The sequence below is a fragment of the Cervus elaphus genome, chromosome 14 (assembly GCF_910594005.1).
Source record: "Cervus elaphus chromosome 14, mCerEla1.1, whole genome shotgun sequence".
Taxonomy (NCBI): domain Eukaryota; kingdom Metazoa; phylum Chordata; class Mammalia; order Artiodactyla; family Cervidae; genus Cervus; species Cervus elaphus.
The window spans coordinates 51,784,258-51,798,180 of record NC_057828.1 but is presented as its reverse complement, the minus strand read 5'-3'; the positions used below and the strand labels follow the sequence as shown (position 1 = coordinate 51,798,180).

The following is a 13,923-nucleotide window of genomic DNA, read 5'->3' as shown; positions in this document are numbered from 1 at the left end:
ATGAGGGGCTGACAGCGGGAAGCAGCTTTCATTTTGGGCAAACAGCCTGTAAGAACATTCTCTTCTGTGGGTTATGATGATGCTCGAGGCACCGTAGATGCAACACAGACCCTCGTGACTCAAGTTCACAGCAGCATCACTCGTGGTCTCCAGAAATGGGGAAGCAACCGAAGTATCCGTCGTCAGATGGGTAAACAAAATGTGGTCCAGCCATACATCTAGCCTGAAACAGGGAGGAGGTCCTGACATCTCCTCCATCGTGGATGGACCTTAGGACAAGAAGCTGAGTGAAATGAACCAGACACAAGAGGACACATCCTATGTGATCCCAGTTCTGTGAGGTCTCTGGAGGAGTCAGAGTCACAGAGACCCAAAGTAGGAGGGTGGGAGCCGGGGGCTGAGGGAGGGATGGGGAGCGAGTGTTTCATGGGGACAGAGCTTCGGTTTGGGAAGATGAGAACATTCTGGAGATGGTGGTGGGGTTGGCCACACAACAGCGAGAAGGTGTGTGATGCCACTGAGCACTCCAAAATAATTAAGGTTGTAAATTTTACTTTCTGTGTCTTTTATCTCAATTCTTTAAAAAGCTACACTGCACTGTTGCCAGATGTGGGGGTACAGGGTTGATATATGGTCCTCACTTCCCTTGGTATTGGGGGTGTCTTGGGGCCCGGGGCCCCTCTGATGCATTAACAGTATGGGAGGTGGCGGGTTAGGGGGACACCCCCTGCTTGGGCCTCTAGCTCACACGGTGCTTAGCACGGGGCCAGGGAGAGTCGGCGGTGATTTAGAAGAAAAACAGTGAGATTTGAGCAATCTGTGGGCTACCTCGCTGCCCCCGGGGCTCGGGGAAGTGGTATATTAACCAAGGAATAAAGGAGAGGAAGAAAAAAGGCCAAATCACATCTCTCTGAAACAAAGAGGCTTTTTACCAGGAACAAGCCTTGATAAAAATTACAGTGGCATCGCAAGTCGTTCAGAGCCTGCCTGGGGCGATGGAGGCAGTGAGGAAATGGGGATGCGGGGCCTGAAATAGGCACGCTGCGTCCCTCGAGCATCACTCGGATAAATAATCGTCTTAGAATAATGCACCAGCTCTAAGGAGGGCCAGGTGGTCTGGGATGCAGGCGGAGCCCCCACAGTCCTGTGTCGGCTCGGCTGGACCATGTGGGTCTGGGGTCTGGTGTCCCTGAGCAGCCCCAGGGCACCGGGGCCAGGCTGTAGGCTGGATGCTGAGGAGGGTGCAGGGCCCCAGACGTGGGTGTGAGGCTCACCCAGCTTACCCGCCGGCCTCCTGTGCAGGAGGGGAGGGGGCAGAAGTAGCTCCTCTGGTTCCCCGTCTGGACTCAGGGTTCTCAGAGCTGTAGATTGACCCTGAGAGGTGAATCTGACCTTGAGTTCGGCTGAGCTTGGTGGTAGCCAGCCAGCAGCAGGAGACTCATGCAGTGGACGAGGCAAGGGCCTCACCTGGTCCTTTATCCTCTGGGCATCAGTTTCTTCATCTGCAGAATGGGTAGACTGTGATCTGCTACTCAGTGCTACGGGAAGGCTGAGAAGAGGGGAGCAGACAGGGGCTCTAGGGGGCCTGTGATGGGTGACAGCAGCCTTGGGCCATGCTCCATGGCTGGTTAGACCCTCCAGCCCTGCTCTTTGTATCTCTCCTTTGTGCATATAACAAAGCTCCCCCAACAGAGGGCTTCAAACAGCAGAGGTTTACTGTCTTCCTTCTGGAGGCTTGGTCACCACGTGGCCGTCTTCCCTGGGGGTCTCTCCGTGTGACTGTCTCCTTTTCTTATCAGGACACCAGCCATTGGATCAGGGCCACACTGATGACCTCATCTTAAAGTGATCATGCCCATAGAGACTTTATTTCCAAATCCAGTCATGGTCACAGGTACCGGGGGTTAGAACATCAACATATTTTGGGGACACAATTCAAGCTGTAACGTCCTTGGAGGACGTTACACCATCCATCCCGTTGGCACTGGCCATCCTGATTGTCATCAGGTGACAGGAGGCTGTGGGGCCAACAGGGCAGTCAGTCAGCCTAGTCAGAGGCCTGGATCTGCCACCGCCAGCTCAGGGCTTGAGACAGAATAAATGTACGCGTGTGACAGCGGCCAGGAAAGTGGTTGCCGTCTTGTCGGGACTGAGAGAGGAAGAGGGACGCTGGCATCCTTGTTGGGAAGTTCCCGTACCTCTGGCACTTGCGGGAGAGGCTGGGGCAGAGCGGTGAGGGAGACCCCAGACTCACCATGCCCTAGTCAGGATGCAGCTCCATCAGCCTGGCAGCTGGGGCTCATTGCCCCGGGTCCCTGCAGGTGGTGTCCCAGGAGTGGCTTTGGGAATATAAACGATGACTGTTATTAATATTTAGCATGTTTGCAGGAATGTCTTTTCTGGGTGCTATTAATCTGCCGTGTTAATAACAGCCACGCTCTGCTCTGGGCTCAGCTCAGCGGTGCTGAGTGGGGGGGAGGCCAGGAGACGAGGTGCCCAAGCAGCCACGATCCTGGGCAGCTTGGGCAGCCAGTGGGACCCTGGGTGGCCGTGGTACCGGGCAGGGGCATTCCTGGAGTCAGGACTCCTAGTTCTTGTCTAAAAGCCAAGGTCCAGGGCTGGGGGAGGGGTCTCCGTGGTGGCTGCGGTTGATTAAAAGATCGAGAACAATAGCAAGACTGACCCTGTCAACTGCCAGCTTTCTCTTTCCAGCAAACCGTTTCCGGAAGTGGGGCTGTGGCTGAGGACCCTCCCACCACGGAGGGGCTTCCCCTCGCCTGCTATGCTAGACAGAGAGGTGGCTGCACGGATTCCTCCCTAGGAATCAAGGCATCTTATTTCACCCCTTTACCCAGTGGCTCCCCTAGACCCAGCTCATCTGAGTGTGCACGTCCCTCTGTCCTTCCCTCCCGCCCCAGCAGTGGCTAAGATGGCCCTCATGAGAGTCACAGATCACAGGGACTTCCAGGCTCTGGGGCAGGGGGAGGTTTGGGAGTCTCTGAGGGGCACAGCATACATTCATTCATCCATCCATTCTCTGCTTGGCTCAAGAAGTCAAAAAAGTCAGAAGATGGGAACCAAAGTCCCACCTTATTTTTCCAAGAAGACTCATGTGGGAGGTGAGAAGGCTGGGGGGTGGGGGGGCCTATGGCTGAGCCCAGCATCACAGACATGCCCCCCACCCGTGGAATGCTGGACCAGGCAGGCTACCCCACATGGGTGGAGGAGGGAAGCCATGAAAGAGCAGGGGAGATACCCGGCTCTCTTCACAGAGTTGGGGCTGGGCCAAGCCAGTCCAGGTATCATCTCAGATTAACCAATCAGATTCAAGCTCCTGTTACTGATAATTCATTTTAGGGAAGAAGAGTCAAGAGTGATGTGTGAGGGTTCCTGCCTTCCAGACTCCACCTATCTCATTAAAAATTGTCTTCAAGATTCTCCTTACCCCCATCCATTTAGGCATCCATTCATCCACCATCCATCCATCCAGTCATCCACCCATCCATCCATCCATCCACTGTCTATCATCCATCCATCCATTCATCCATCTATCCATCCATCTAACCGTCCATCCACTACCTATCAATGCATCCATCCACCAACCACCTTTCCATTGATCCACCATTCATCCAAACATCATCCATCACCCATTGACTGCTATTGTACCATCCAGAATCCAACCACCATCATATATCATCCACCATCCATCTATCCATTTATCCATCTTCTTACTCATCTTTCCATCCACTCTCCCTTGCATTCATCCATGTATCTATTCCTCTATTTATCCATCTATACATCTGCTTATCTACTCATCTACCCATCCACTAACCCAACCATCCACTCATAAATTTACCTGTTCATTTTATGGACACAAGGGAAGCCATCACTAAAGCCTGGACACTTTTTAAGGTGTTTTCTCATTGCAGTGGATCACTAGAGCTGTATGATATGCTCGAGACTCTAATCAGCTCCTAGCTCTGCCCTGACTCGCCATGTGGCCTTGAGCAATTCATTGCTTCCTGAGCTTCCCTTCCATGATGTGAGGATGGGTGTCACAGGAATTAGAGCAATCATATTGCTGGTGTGTCTTCCCTGGGGCCCGTCAGCACCCAGCACACACAGGCCGGCAGAACCAAGGAGCAGACAGCATTTGGACCAGGCCCACCTGAGGTTCCCCCATTGCTTTCCCAGCCTCCCAAGACAGTCCTCGAATTGGGCAGCTGACCAGGGATGTGCTTCCCAAAGCCTCAGATCTGTTCTCTGTTCGACTTCACCTCGACTACCACGTTCCTTTGATAAATTGAGCTGAACAATAACTTTTTGTTTTGTTATTTGTTAACAAAAAATTTTTTTTTGAACAGCAACTTTTAAATACTGCTTTTGATAGGCCTGGTAAAACTGATCTCTACTTGGACATTCAGACCTCGAGCTGGCCTTGGAGGGGGTGGGATATGACTGTGCCCCAGCCCTCCCGTTCCCGGGAGTGGCTGTGGTCTGGGGTCCTTGCTGTTGGTTGATATCACGGGGACTTCAGACCTGAGCCCATGCAGATCCTGGGGAGGGCTCTTCCTGCGGGTCTGCGGCCCATGTCTGCCGGCCTCTGTGTAGGAGGATTCTGTTGAGAAGACCTGAGAGGCCCGGCCAGGTCTCACTGAAATGCGTCAGAGTGTTTCCTGGACAGTGCATGGGTCCTGTCCCTGCCAGCAATGCCAGGAAAAGGGGGAAGGCTCATGTTCTCTTTTATCCAAAAAACTCGTTAATAAAAGCAAGCGGCCAGGTCTGGGGCTGACCCTCTGGAGGCTACTCTACAGGCCGGGCAAGGGGAGGCTTTTGCTCTGTCCTTGGGAAGCTCTTGGCAAACCCCCACCTTCCTGCCCTGCCTGGTGGGGAGCACGAGGGTGGAACGGACCAGACAGGGACGAGCTCTGCCGGGATGGGCCATTTTAACAGAATTTTCCTCCTTCAAGTGCTTCTGATGGAAACAGTCAGGTGTAGTCTGGACGGGATCATGGGGATGATCGTGCTTCTCCTGCTGAGGGGCACAGTTTTGGTTGCTTGCAATGGGCAACTCCAATACTTTGGCCATCTGATGCAAAGAGCCAACTCATTGGAAAAGACCCTGATGCTGGGAAAGATTGAAAGGGGGATGGCAGAGGATGAGACAGTTGGGTGGCATAATCGACTCAATGGACATGAACTTGAGCAAACTCACCCAGGAGATAGTGTAGGACAGAGGAACAGTCTGAAGGCCATGGGGTTGCAAAGAGTCAGACATGTCTTAACAACTGAACAACAAAATGGGTCAGGGATGAATGAGATGGGGCTGTGTGGGTGTGCACTGGTCTAGATCTCCAGGGTGAGCTCCTGGAGTGTTTAAGGAGACTGGCTCCCCTGGGGCTGAGTCCTGTCTCCCCAGATACCCCCTAGTTATTTGGGCACTTCAGACACACTGCCCCCACAGTGGTTCTTGCACTCAGCTGGCCCAGCCCCCCTCAGGTTCAGATCAAGCAGGTCTCCGGAGGGGCCCAGGAATTGCAGCTGTAGAAGTGCCCGGGGTGGGATGCCAGTGCCACTGGTCTGGGGACCCTGCTTTGCGACCCCTGAGCTAGAAGGGCAGAAAGCCTCCCAAATCCAGGCTGTGTCCACCTTTCTTCTCACCTTTCCCCTGCCCAGCCCACTCAGCTGGCTCCTATCAGGAACCTGCAGGTCTGCACCATGGCTGCTCTGCTCTGCACCCTGGTGTCAATAGGCAGTGTAGATGCTCAGAGGGCGTGTCCCCTGCTGCCAGTGACTTGCCTTTCAGATGGACTTGTCCTTTCTGGCAGTGCTCTGGGGGCCATCCCAGCCAGTCTGAGTTCCTTGGGCAGCTCTGGGTGCAGAGCTCCCTGGAACCCTGGTCCTGACCTCTCGCTGGACACCATGGCATATGATCTTATCTCCAGTGACATTTGGGGTCTGTCACTGTCTCCTAAATGTACCTGGGCTCCTTCACACAAGGGGCTACACCTGAGGTTAGTTTCTAGCTCAGTTCAATTTACCTTCAACCTCACTCTGTGTGACACAGGAAATGCCCCTCAGCACCCAGTCCCCTGGTGGCTCAGACAGTAAAGAATCTGCCCACAGTGCGGGAGACCAGGGTTCAATCCCCTGGAGAAGGGAATGGCACCCCACTCCAGTTGTCTGAGAAATCCTGTAACCAGAGAAGCCTTGGGGTCACAAAGCCGGACGCGACTGAGCAGCTAACACTGTCAACGCCCAGTCCCCACATGTCCTTGTATGCAGTACCATGGGACCCAGGTTAGGTCTTTGCCGGTGGGCAGGCTGCTGGGTCTCCCATGGGAACTCCCGATCCTCCAAGAGGAGCTCTGTGGATTTGTCTGGTTCAGAGGTCATGGGGTGCAGCACTGCTGGGAGCTCCCGGCTCAGGGTCTGTGCTATGCCTGGTGGGGCTCCAGGAATGGGGCAGCTTGCAAAGTATATGAGTGGGCCTGATCTGACCTGGGCCTGTCCCTGGCTGAGGAAGAAGTCGCTAACAAACTTCAGCCCCAGATGTGTTCTTGGAGGGAGGAGTGGAGTGCCAAGAGCTTTGGGGGAGCCACCAGAGGCTGGGCCCGGCCATCACACCACACCCCAGCATGTGTCACCTTGCTGCCCAGGGAGAGTGTGGTTATTCTAATGTACATGCAGAAGGGGTCAGCTCCATGGACCTGGCCACTTTCAGGGTGGCTGGCTGATGGCAGAGGGGCCAACCCAGGCCAGGCTACAGGGTCCTCCTCTGAGGATGAACCCAGGAGGCAGCCCTGTTGACTCTGAGGCCTGAGAAGGGGTGGGGCTTCCAGGGCTGGGGTTTTTGGGGTGACCAGGGGCCTCCAGGCCTGGGGTCTGTGGGGTGACTGGCTGGTGGCACAGGGCAGGGAGGGCCTCAGACTGCAACCAGGAGGCAGGTGGCTGCCTGGCCTGTGTTGTCCCACTGGGCAGGGCCGAGCAGCCCAGGCCCACAGGGAACAGTGAAAGCTGAGGACTGACAGTGCAATGACCGCGTGGGGCCTGGGTGGAGTCTGCCTGCTGCGGACTGACCTCCCCGTCAGGGCTCCGTGAGCTGACCAAGCTCCGGGTCCAGCTTGGCCACTAGCACGGCACAACAGTGGTGTCCTGAGTCCCCTTTCCAGGTGGCTTGGCTCACGGGGGTCTCAGGGTCTCCTTTCCCCCTTTGTGTAAGGATCTCTTCTGTCCTGTGGGGGGGCAGTGGCACCTCTCGATCCCAGTCAAGATCAAGTTGGCTGAAGACAATTTGCTTTTTACCCACCGACCCCAAGATCATTGCTGGATGGGCCAGCTCTGTGGGGAGCCAGCCAAGCCGCCTCATCCTGCAAGCCGGGCCCTCAGGGCACCCTGCTGGAGCCTCTGCAGCCAGTCTGCCCTCCTGTGATGTTCACACACCCACTTCTAAGAGATGAGGGTGAGACACAATTGAACCAGAAAGGAAACCCAGACCTGGATGCATTTTCAGTTTTACCCCAAAGTGTTGCCTGTGCTTACTGTTTGCATGGAGTGTGTTTCTCTTTTGCGTGAGGAAAGGAGGGTCTCACAGCATGTGCTGGAAGGGACGAAGCTCTGCGGCATTTGTGGGGTGAGGCCTGGCCAGCGTGGGCAGAGCTTACTGCTGGGCCCAGATGGCTTCCTCTGGGCACACAGTCCCTTGTTCCTGGCACCTCTGTTCTGGTGGCTGTGGGGTGGTGTGAGCACCCCCCAAATGAGAAGGCCTGCCTGGACCGGGGCAGTGTTGGGGGGCAGCCTGCCAGGCTGGGAGCTGGGATCCGGGCCCTGGTGCCTGGGCGCAGGGAGCATGTTCCTGGGGTGTGGGTCCCTCTGCTCTGCGCTCCCTGGCTCTGGAGGAGAGTGATGTGACCCCGTGTCCTGGGGGTCAGGAGGATAAGCTAGGCTAGTTTCAAGGCCCTGACCTGCATGTGCTCTTCAGGACTGGCCTCCCTGCTCCCCGCCCCCCACCTCCTGAGAGACCACGTAGACACCTCCATCAGATTTCAGGGTCCAAGGTGACCCGAGGAGCCTCCGGGAAACTCCAGATTGGGGTAGATCGATTGATTGCCTTTAGCCCCCACTCACCTCCAGGAGTCTGCACCCCTCGGTGAACCACTTAAAGGTGGGGTCTTAGCTCACTCCTGCACTGGAGGGAGCCCCCAGGTTTTCAAGAAGCATCTTCTAATAACAGCCACTCTCCTAAGAAACACGTGACAGCTGGCCTCTCAGCAGGCTGCAGCAGGGTGACCCTGGGCACCTCCCAGCCCATGGTGGGGACTGCCTTGTGCTGGAGGGAGACAGGGCCCCCACAGAGGGGCTTTCTCCTCCCTTCTTTTCAGGGTCTCTGCACGGAGGCAGCCATGCCCTTCCACCACAGGACCATGCAAAGGCAAGTCTCTGACTGAGGTGGCCTCAGGCCTGCTGCTCAGGACTCATTGCTTCCGTTTACACGCTCAACACACACACCTGCTGTTACACATATGCACACTCACATGTGCTCACCTGTATGCACACACACTCTCTCACTCCCGGCTCCAGGGGGCGGCCCACAGCCTCCCAGCGCCCTGTGTGGTTTCATGGCTTCTCCTCCAAACCCTGCCCCTCAGTGAAGGAGGAACAGGAGAAAAACATCCCCTCATACCGACTCAGAGAAGCCCCCCTCATGCTCCCCCTGGCTGCAGGTCAAGGCTTAAATCTGCTGAGTCCCGGGTTACGAGCAGCCAGGAGCTACGGAATCAGGGAAGGGCCAGAGGTCTTTTCACCCTAATCACCCCCCACTTAGGATGCTGTTTGTTTGGCCATGGCAGGGCCATCAGCCCCCTAGGGATGGTACAAGAAGGACCCTCTGCCTTGGCCAGTCGGGCATAACCTGCTCACTGGGGGCCTCCTCTCTCTCCAGACCCTGAAATCCTGGCCATGGGTTGGTGTTTGGATGGGGCTCCTGGGTGGGGAGGAGTGCCCTCAGGGATCTGGATGAGAGGGGCAGACAAGCTCCAAACTGGGTTTCGGCATGAAGTTTGCTCAGGGCCCGGCGCCCTGGCTGGGACCCGGCCCCACGGCAGGTGCCTTGTGGCTTCACCACTGTGGCCGTGGATCCTCTGTGGCTCTCCTCTTCTTCCTGATGCTGCCTGCACCTTCTCTTCTCCTCTCCTCCCTGCTTTTATTATTTGGGTTGATCTCCTGGGAGAAACTTTGGGATTGATGGACTCAGTCATGAACCCTGAGCCTAAAACAACCGCAAAACCCCAGTGAAGGACTTCAGTCCCCTGACGAGTGAATAACACACTGCTGCCCAGCCTAGATGCCAAGGTCATAAAAAGCTCCTGCTCTTGGCACTGCCTCCGGCCCTTCCAGAGAGCGTGGGCTGGGAATGGGCCAGTGGTCAGAGGCCTGGGTAGCAGGGGGCAGGGGCCAGGGGCAATGACACCCCCTCCCTGGAAATACCTGCCAGCCCGGGGCTGAGGGGCTCCTCGACCACCAGGGGCTGGTGGTCCTGAGAACAGCCTGGCCGGGGCTCTGGGCCTTTCCATCCAGCCTCCCCGCTGCTCAGGGACCTCAGGGGAGGACAGTCTGTGCTCGTCCCACACAGGCTTCAGCAGCGTCCCGGCAGCCTTCTGCTTCCTGAGGGGCCTTGGGGGCTGTTCAGTTCATCTGCTATTCTCCAGGTGTTTTCTCTGCACCCTTAGGCCTCCTCTCAGCCATGTCCAAAAAAAGAGCCTCCCCACCATCCCCGCTGGCTATGGGGCAGCCGAACGAGACCTGGGCTTTCCTGGTGGCTCCAGGCAATCACTTAACCCCGGTGACCGCAGAGGGTGGGAGGCGGGCAATGCACAGCTTTCCTTTAATCAGCAGGAAACACCGCCTTCTCTCCTAAGCTGTTTGCTCGGCCAGTAAATTAAACATGCCCTTCAAGCGTTGATTTTCCTCCAGTAGGTGAGGAGTTTGGGGAAGTAGAATTCAAACAGAAAAAAAGAAAAACCACCCAGAAAAACAAAAAAGAGCCCTGAGATGGACATGCATGGATAGGAACAGGTCCTCCTTTCTGCCAAGCGCCTTCACAAGAGGGGCTGGGCTCCTCACCAGCTGGACGCAAAGGCATCAGACCCTGGGTGGGGGGGTGTCCCGGGTGGGGGGGTGTCCCACCCAAGTCTGCTGGAGCTCCGTGCAGTCACCGGGTCACATAATAAGGTGGCACGTTAATTACTCCTCCCAATTCACCTTGGTGTATGCACCCCGGGAAGGGCCGGGGGTGATCTTTCAATGCTCAGCAGTCTTGGGTCCTTGGGATGGGTGCGCACCAGCTGCTGTTCTGTCGTTGCATTTTTGAAAGTATCCTACAAGTCAGTTAAAAAGGAACCGTTGGCCACTTAAAACATAATAATTACTTCTGTGAATGCTGCTAAATTAAATAAATGTTATCCCCATCATTTTTTAAGACTTTGGTTTCTTTTGAAAAGAAACATTTTGTGATTTCTCCCGCGGATCAGTTTGAGTCAGCGTGAGGACCCCGAAGTTCCTGTCTCCCTGGAGACATCCCTTCCACCCTCTGATGTCAGGGAGCGGGGAGGGGAACGCAAGACGAGAGCCAGAGTGACCACAGTGTTTGGGTCGCTCTCTGAGGTTTTCAAGTCCCAGAAGGAGGGCGGAAGCATCCGGATCAGAGGTCAGCAGACTCTGAGCAGGGAGCAGCTCTCCTGCCACGCCTCCCACCCCCAGCCCCCTCCTCCTGTCTCTCTTCTCTGAGTTCTTTAATCGTACGAGTGAGATCCACCTCACATGAAAATGGACCATTTTAAAGTGTACCGTTCAGGGGCACGCTGGCCACCTTTGTCTGGTTCCAAAACATTTTCATCTCCCAGAGGAGGCCCTGGGTCCACCAACCATTCACCCCTACCCCACCATCATGGGTCCTGTCTCTATGGGTCTGTCTTTTGTCCATACATTCAGCATAAATGGAATCTTAGGACTCGTGGCCTTTTGCGGCTGGCCTCCTTCACTTGGTGTGACACTCGCGAGGCTCGCCTGTGTTGCCCCTGTGAGGTCGATCTTCTTCAGCTATGTTAATATGAACAGCCTGTTGTGCGGCTGGACCACGTTTGTTGATCCTCTCACGTGTTGCTCCCCTTGGGATGCCTGGGGGTTCACATTGGTGGGATCCTCACCCCCCAGCCTTCCTGTTTGCCGTGCTAAGGTCAATGCCAGGAGTGAAGCTGGTTTTCCAGCTGTTTGACCAGTTCATTCGCCCCGCCCACTCTTTATTACCTCTTCTGTGCCTCAGGGCCACCCTCAAGTGAACTTCTAGGCGGCACTGTTTTGGGGACAACTGCCTCCTAGGCTGGACCCCAAAGAAAGGGCCACACCGGACAGACAAGCTGGAGACCCTTTTGCTCAGTCCCGTGATCTGCCCCCCTCCCAGGGCTCCCAAGTTCATGACTCAGCAGGCCTCTGTCCTAACCTGCCATTAAGTAGTCAGGGAACTTCTAGGAACCCACCCCAGCCCCAGCGCACCCCCACTTCACCCCCTTCCCAGAGCAGCCCAGATTTCACATAACTCAATTTCTGAGTCCCCCCAAGATCTTGGGACTTGCCCCATTCCCTGATTTCCAAGGCTGCAGACACAAACTGGTTCCAGAATGAATGCCTCATCACCAGCCCAGGGTGGGGCCCCCCAGAGTGTCTGCGTTCCCCGCTGCCCCCATCGCATGGAGCGTGGGTGCCCCTCCTTTCCTAATGCAGGATGTCCTCAGTCATTGCCAGGGGCTTTGGGAATCTGGGGAGAACTCTGCTGACCCAAGGGGTCTGTGTTGTTGCCCGAGTGTTGCTGGAACCTCCCCCTGGGAGCCCCTAGCAGAGGCTGCGCCTCCCAGGTAGTGGGGGGTGGCTGGCCCTTGTTTCTCTTCCGTCCCCTGCCCCAGGCGGTCCCAAAACTCGGGCCCCGGGAAGCGGAGCTACACAGGCTGACTCTGTGTTGTCTCCTCCAGGTGACGGCGACATTGTAAATAACATGTACGGGCCGGACCCCGACCTGCTGGCGGGCGAGAGCGCGGAGGACGAGACCGAGGACAGCATCATGTCCCCCATCCCCATGGGGCCGCCGTCCCCCTTCCCCACACCCAAGGAAGGCTCGCCATACGAGGCCCCGGTCTACATCCCCGAGGACATCCGCATCCCCCCGGGGTTCGAGCTCCGTGAGTCCTCCATCCCCGGCGCCGGCCTGGGCATCTGGGCCAAGAAGAAGATGGAGGTGGGGGAGCGGTTCGGCCCATACATGGTGGCGCCCCGGGCCACGCTGAACGAGGCGGACTTCGGATGGGAGGTGAGCCCTGCCGTGCGCGCGTGATTGATGGCGGCCGTTTGTCTCGCGGTCCATCTATTTATAAAGCCGGGTTGACGGTGCTGCCTGAGGCGGGAGGCTGGGTCGCAGAGAGTGCTGAATTTCCCAGGCTTATTTTATCCCGTGGCTTGTATGACGCGACTCCAAAAACACCAGAGGCCTAGTGGACGCTGGGCGGCCCCCGTCCGCCTCACCCGCTCTCTTCCCGGAAATGTGTCTTTAATGAGCTCATGTCTTAAACCCCTCAAGCTTCCGTCTGGATCTTAGATGCTAAGGCTGCCATCTCAGCAGGACCTTGAGGATTGATGGGAGTCTCCCAGAACAAGGTCTTTGCTCCCGGGAAAGTCCTCAGATTGGGGCCCAACTCTCCCCAGAGCAGCACTTGTCTGGTGGCCACACTGCCCCAGATGCCCCAGGCGCATCCATGCCCTGGGCCGCCTGCTGGTCTGCCCGGGTCAGCCAGCTCCCTAAGAGGAGCCTGCACTTCTCAGATTAGCAGGGGCAGAGAGGAGAGTCTTGTGGTTTTGATTTCCCTGATGATCCAGGCCTGGCTCAGCAGTCCTGGAGGCTATGTGTGACCTGGAGAGGGAGGCTGATTAGGTAGGGGGTGGGGGGTTGACAGTCGTGAAAGGGCCTTTCCTTCGGAAGCATCCTGCTCTGACCATGAGGGACACTGCGCCCCAGTTCAGGGGGCTTTCAAGGTGGTCTCCTAAGGACCAGGGCCCCACGAAAGCACACTCCCCTCTGGTCCTGACCTCTCTGCAGGCCCCACAGAGCCAGCGTGCAGCAGTATTTTGGGCAGGAACCCTGCCTGGATGGAAAACACAAGTGCCAACCCAGATTCCTCCTGGGTGTTTCACCACTTGCAGAAGTGTTCGGATGGTGGTCAGAGCTGGGAAGGGGAGAGCTGTCCAAGGAGGGAAGAGGGCCCTGTGGGGCCGGCAGCTGTGCCCCTGCCAGTGGTTCAGGGTGGTGGGGCTTGAGGGGACCAACTCCCCCAACTGCTCTTTGGCTTTGGAAAATTTCCCATGCTGTGTGGGACAGGTGTGTCTCTCAGGGTCTGTGGACAGAGAGGGGTGACTCATCTTTGCCCTCTGATGAGTCTTTACCATCTAGAAGGCTGCTCTTGGGGACATCACTGCTCCCTGAAGACTCGGGGTGCACAGTGCATGACCCTTGAGCAACCCCCAGGGGACCCTCAGCAGCCCTTGAACATCCCCCCTTGAACATCCCCCCCAGTCCGGTCCATCAGCTTTTGAAACCCTCTGAAAGGGTCTCACAGAGTCTGGCTGAGTCATGTGCTAGTGGTAGTACTGCAGACCTGAGACCCCCATTCCCTTCACAAGGGAGGACATGGGGGCACCCCAAACACTGGATCCCCTGATTCTCCTGCAGGTGGGTTTGTGGTAGTACATGAGGTATGGACATCAGGGGGCACAGAAGCCCCCTACTAGGTGCCAGCTGACAGCCCAAGCTCTGTGGATGACTTTGAAGGTGTAGAGGGGCAGTGGGTTGACCAGATGGATGAAGGAGCAGGCATGCCAGAA

At 56.5% G+C, this 13,923-nt stretch overlaps 1 protein-coding gene across 3 annotated transcripts in view; it reads left to right on the top strand.

Annotated features, from left to right (window-relative positions):
- PRDM16 (PR/SET domain 16) overlaps window positions 1-13,923 on the top strand; it is a 339,606-nt gene that overhangs the window by 92,475 nt on the left and 233,208 nt on the right. For all 3 annotated transcript variants that reach the window (XM_043923447.1, XM_043923449.1, XM_043923446.1), the window contains exon 2: window positions 12,024-12,358. In XM_043923447.1, coding sequence (XP_043779382.1) covers window positions 12,024-12,358 — 335 coding nt within the window. The remainder of the gene's footprint in view (window positions 1-12,023; window positions 12,359-13,923) is intronic.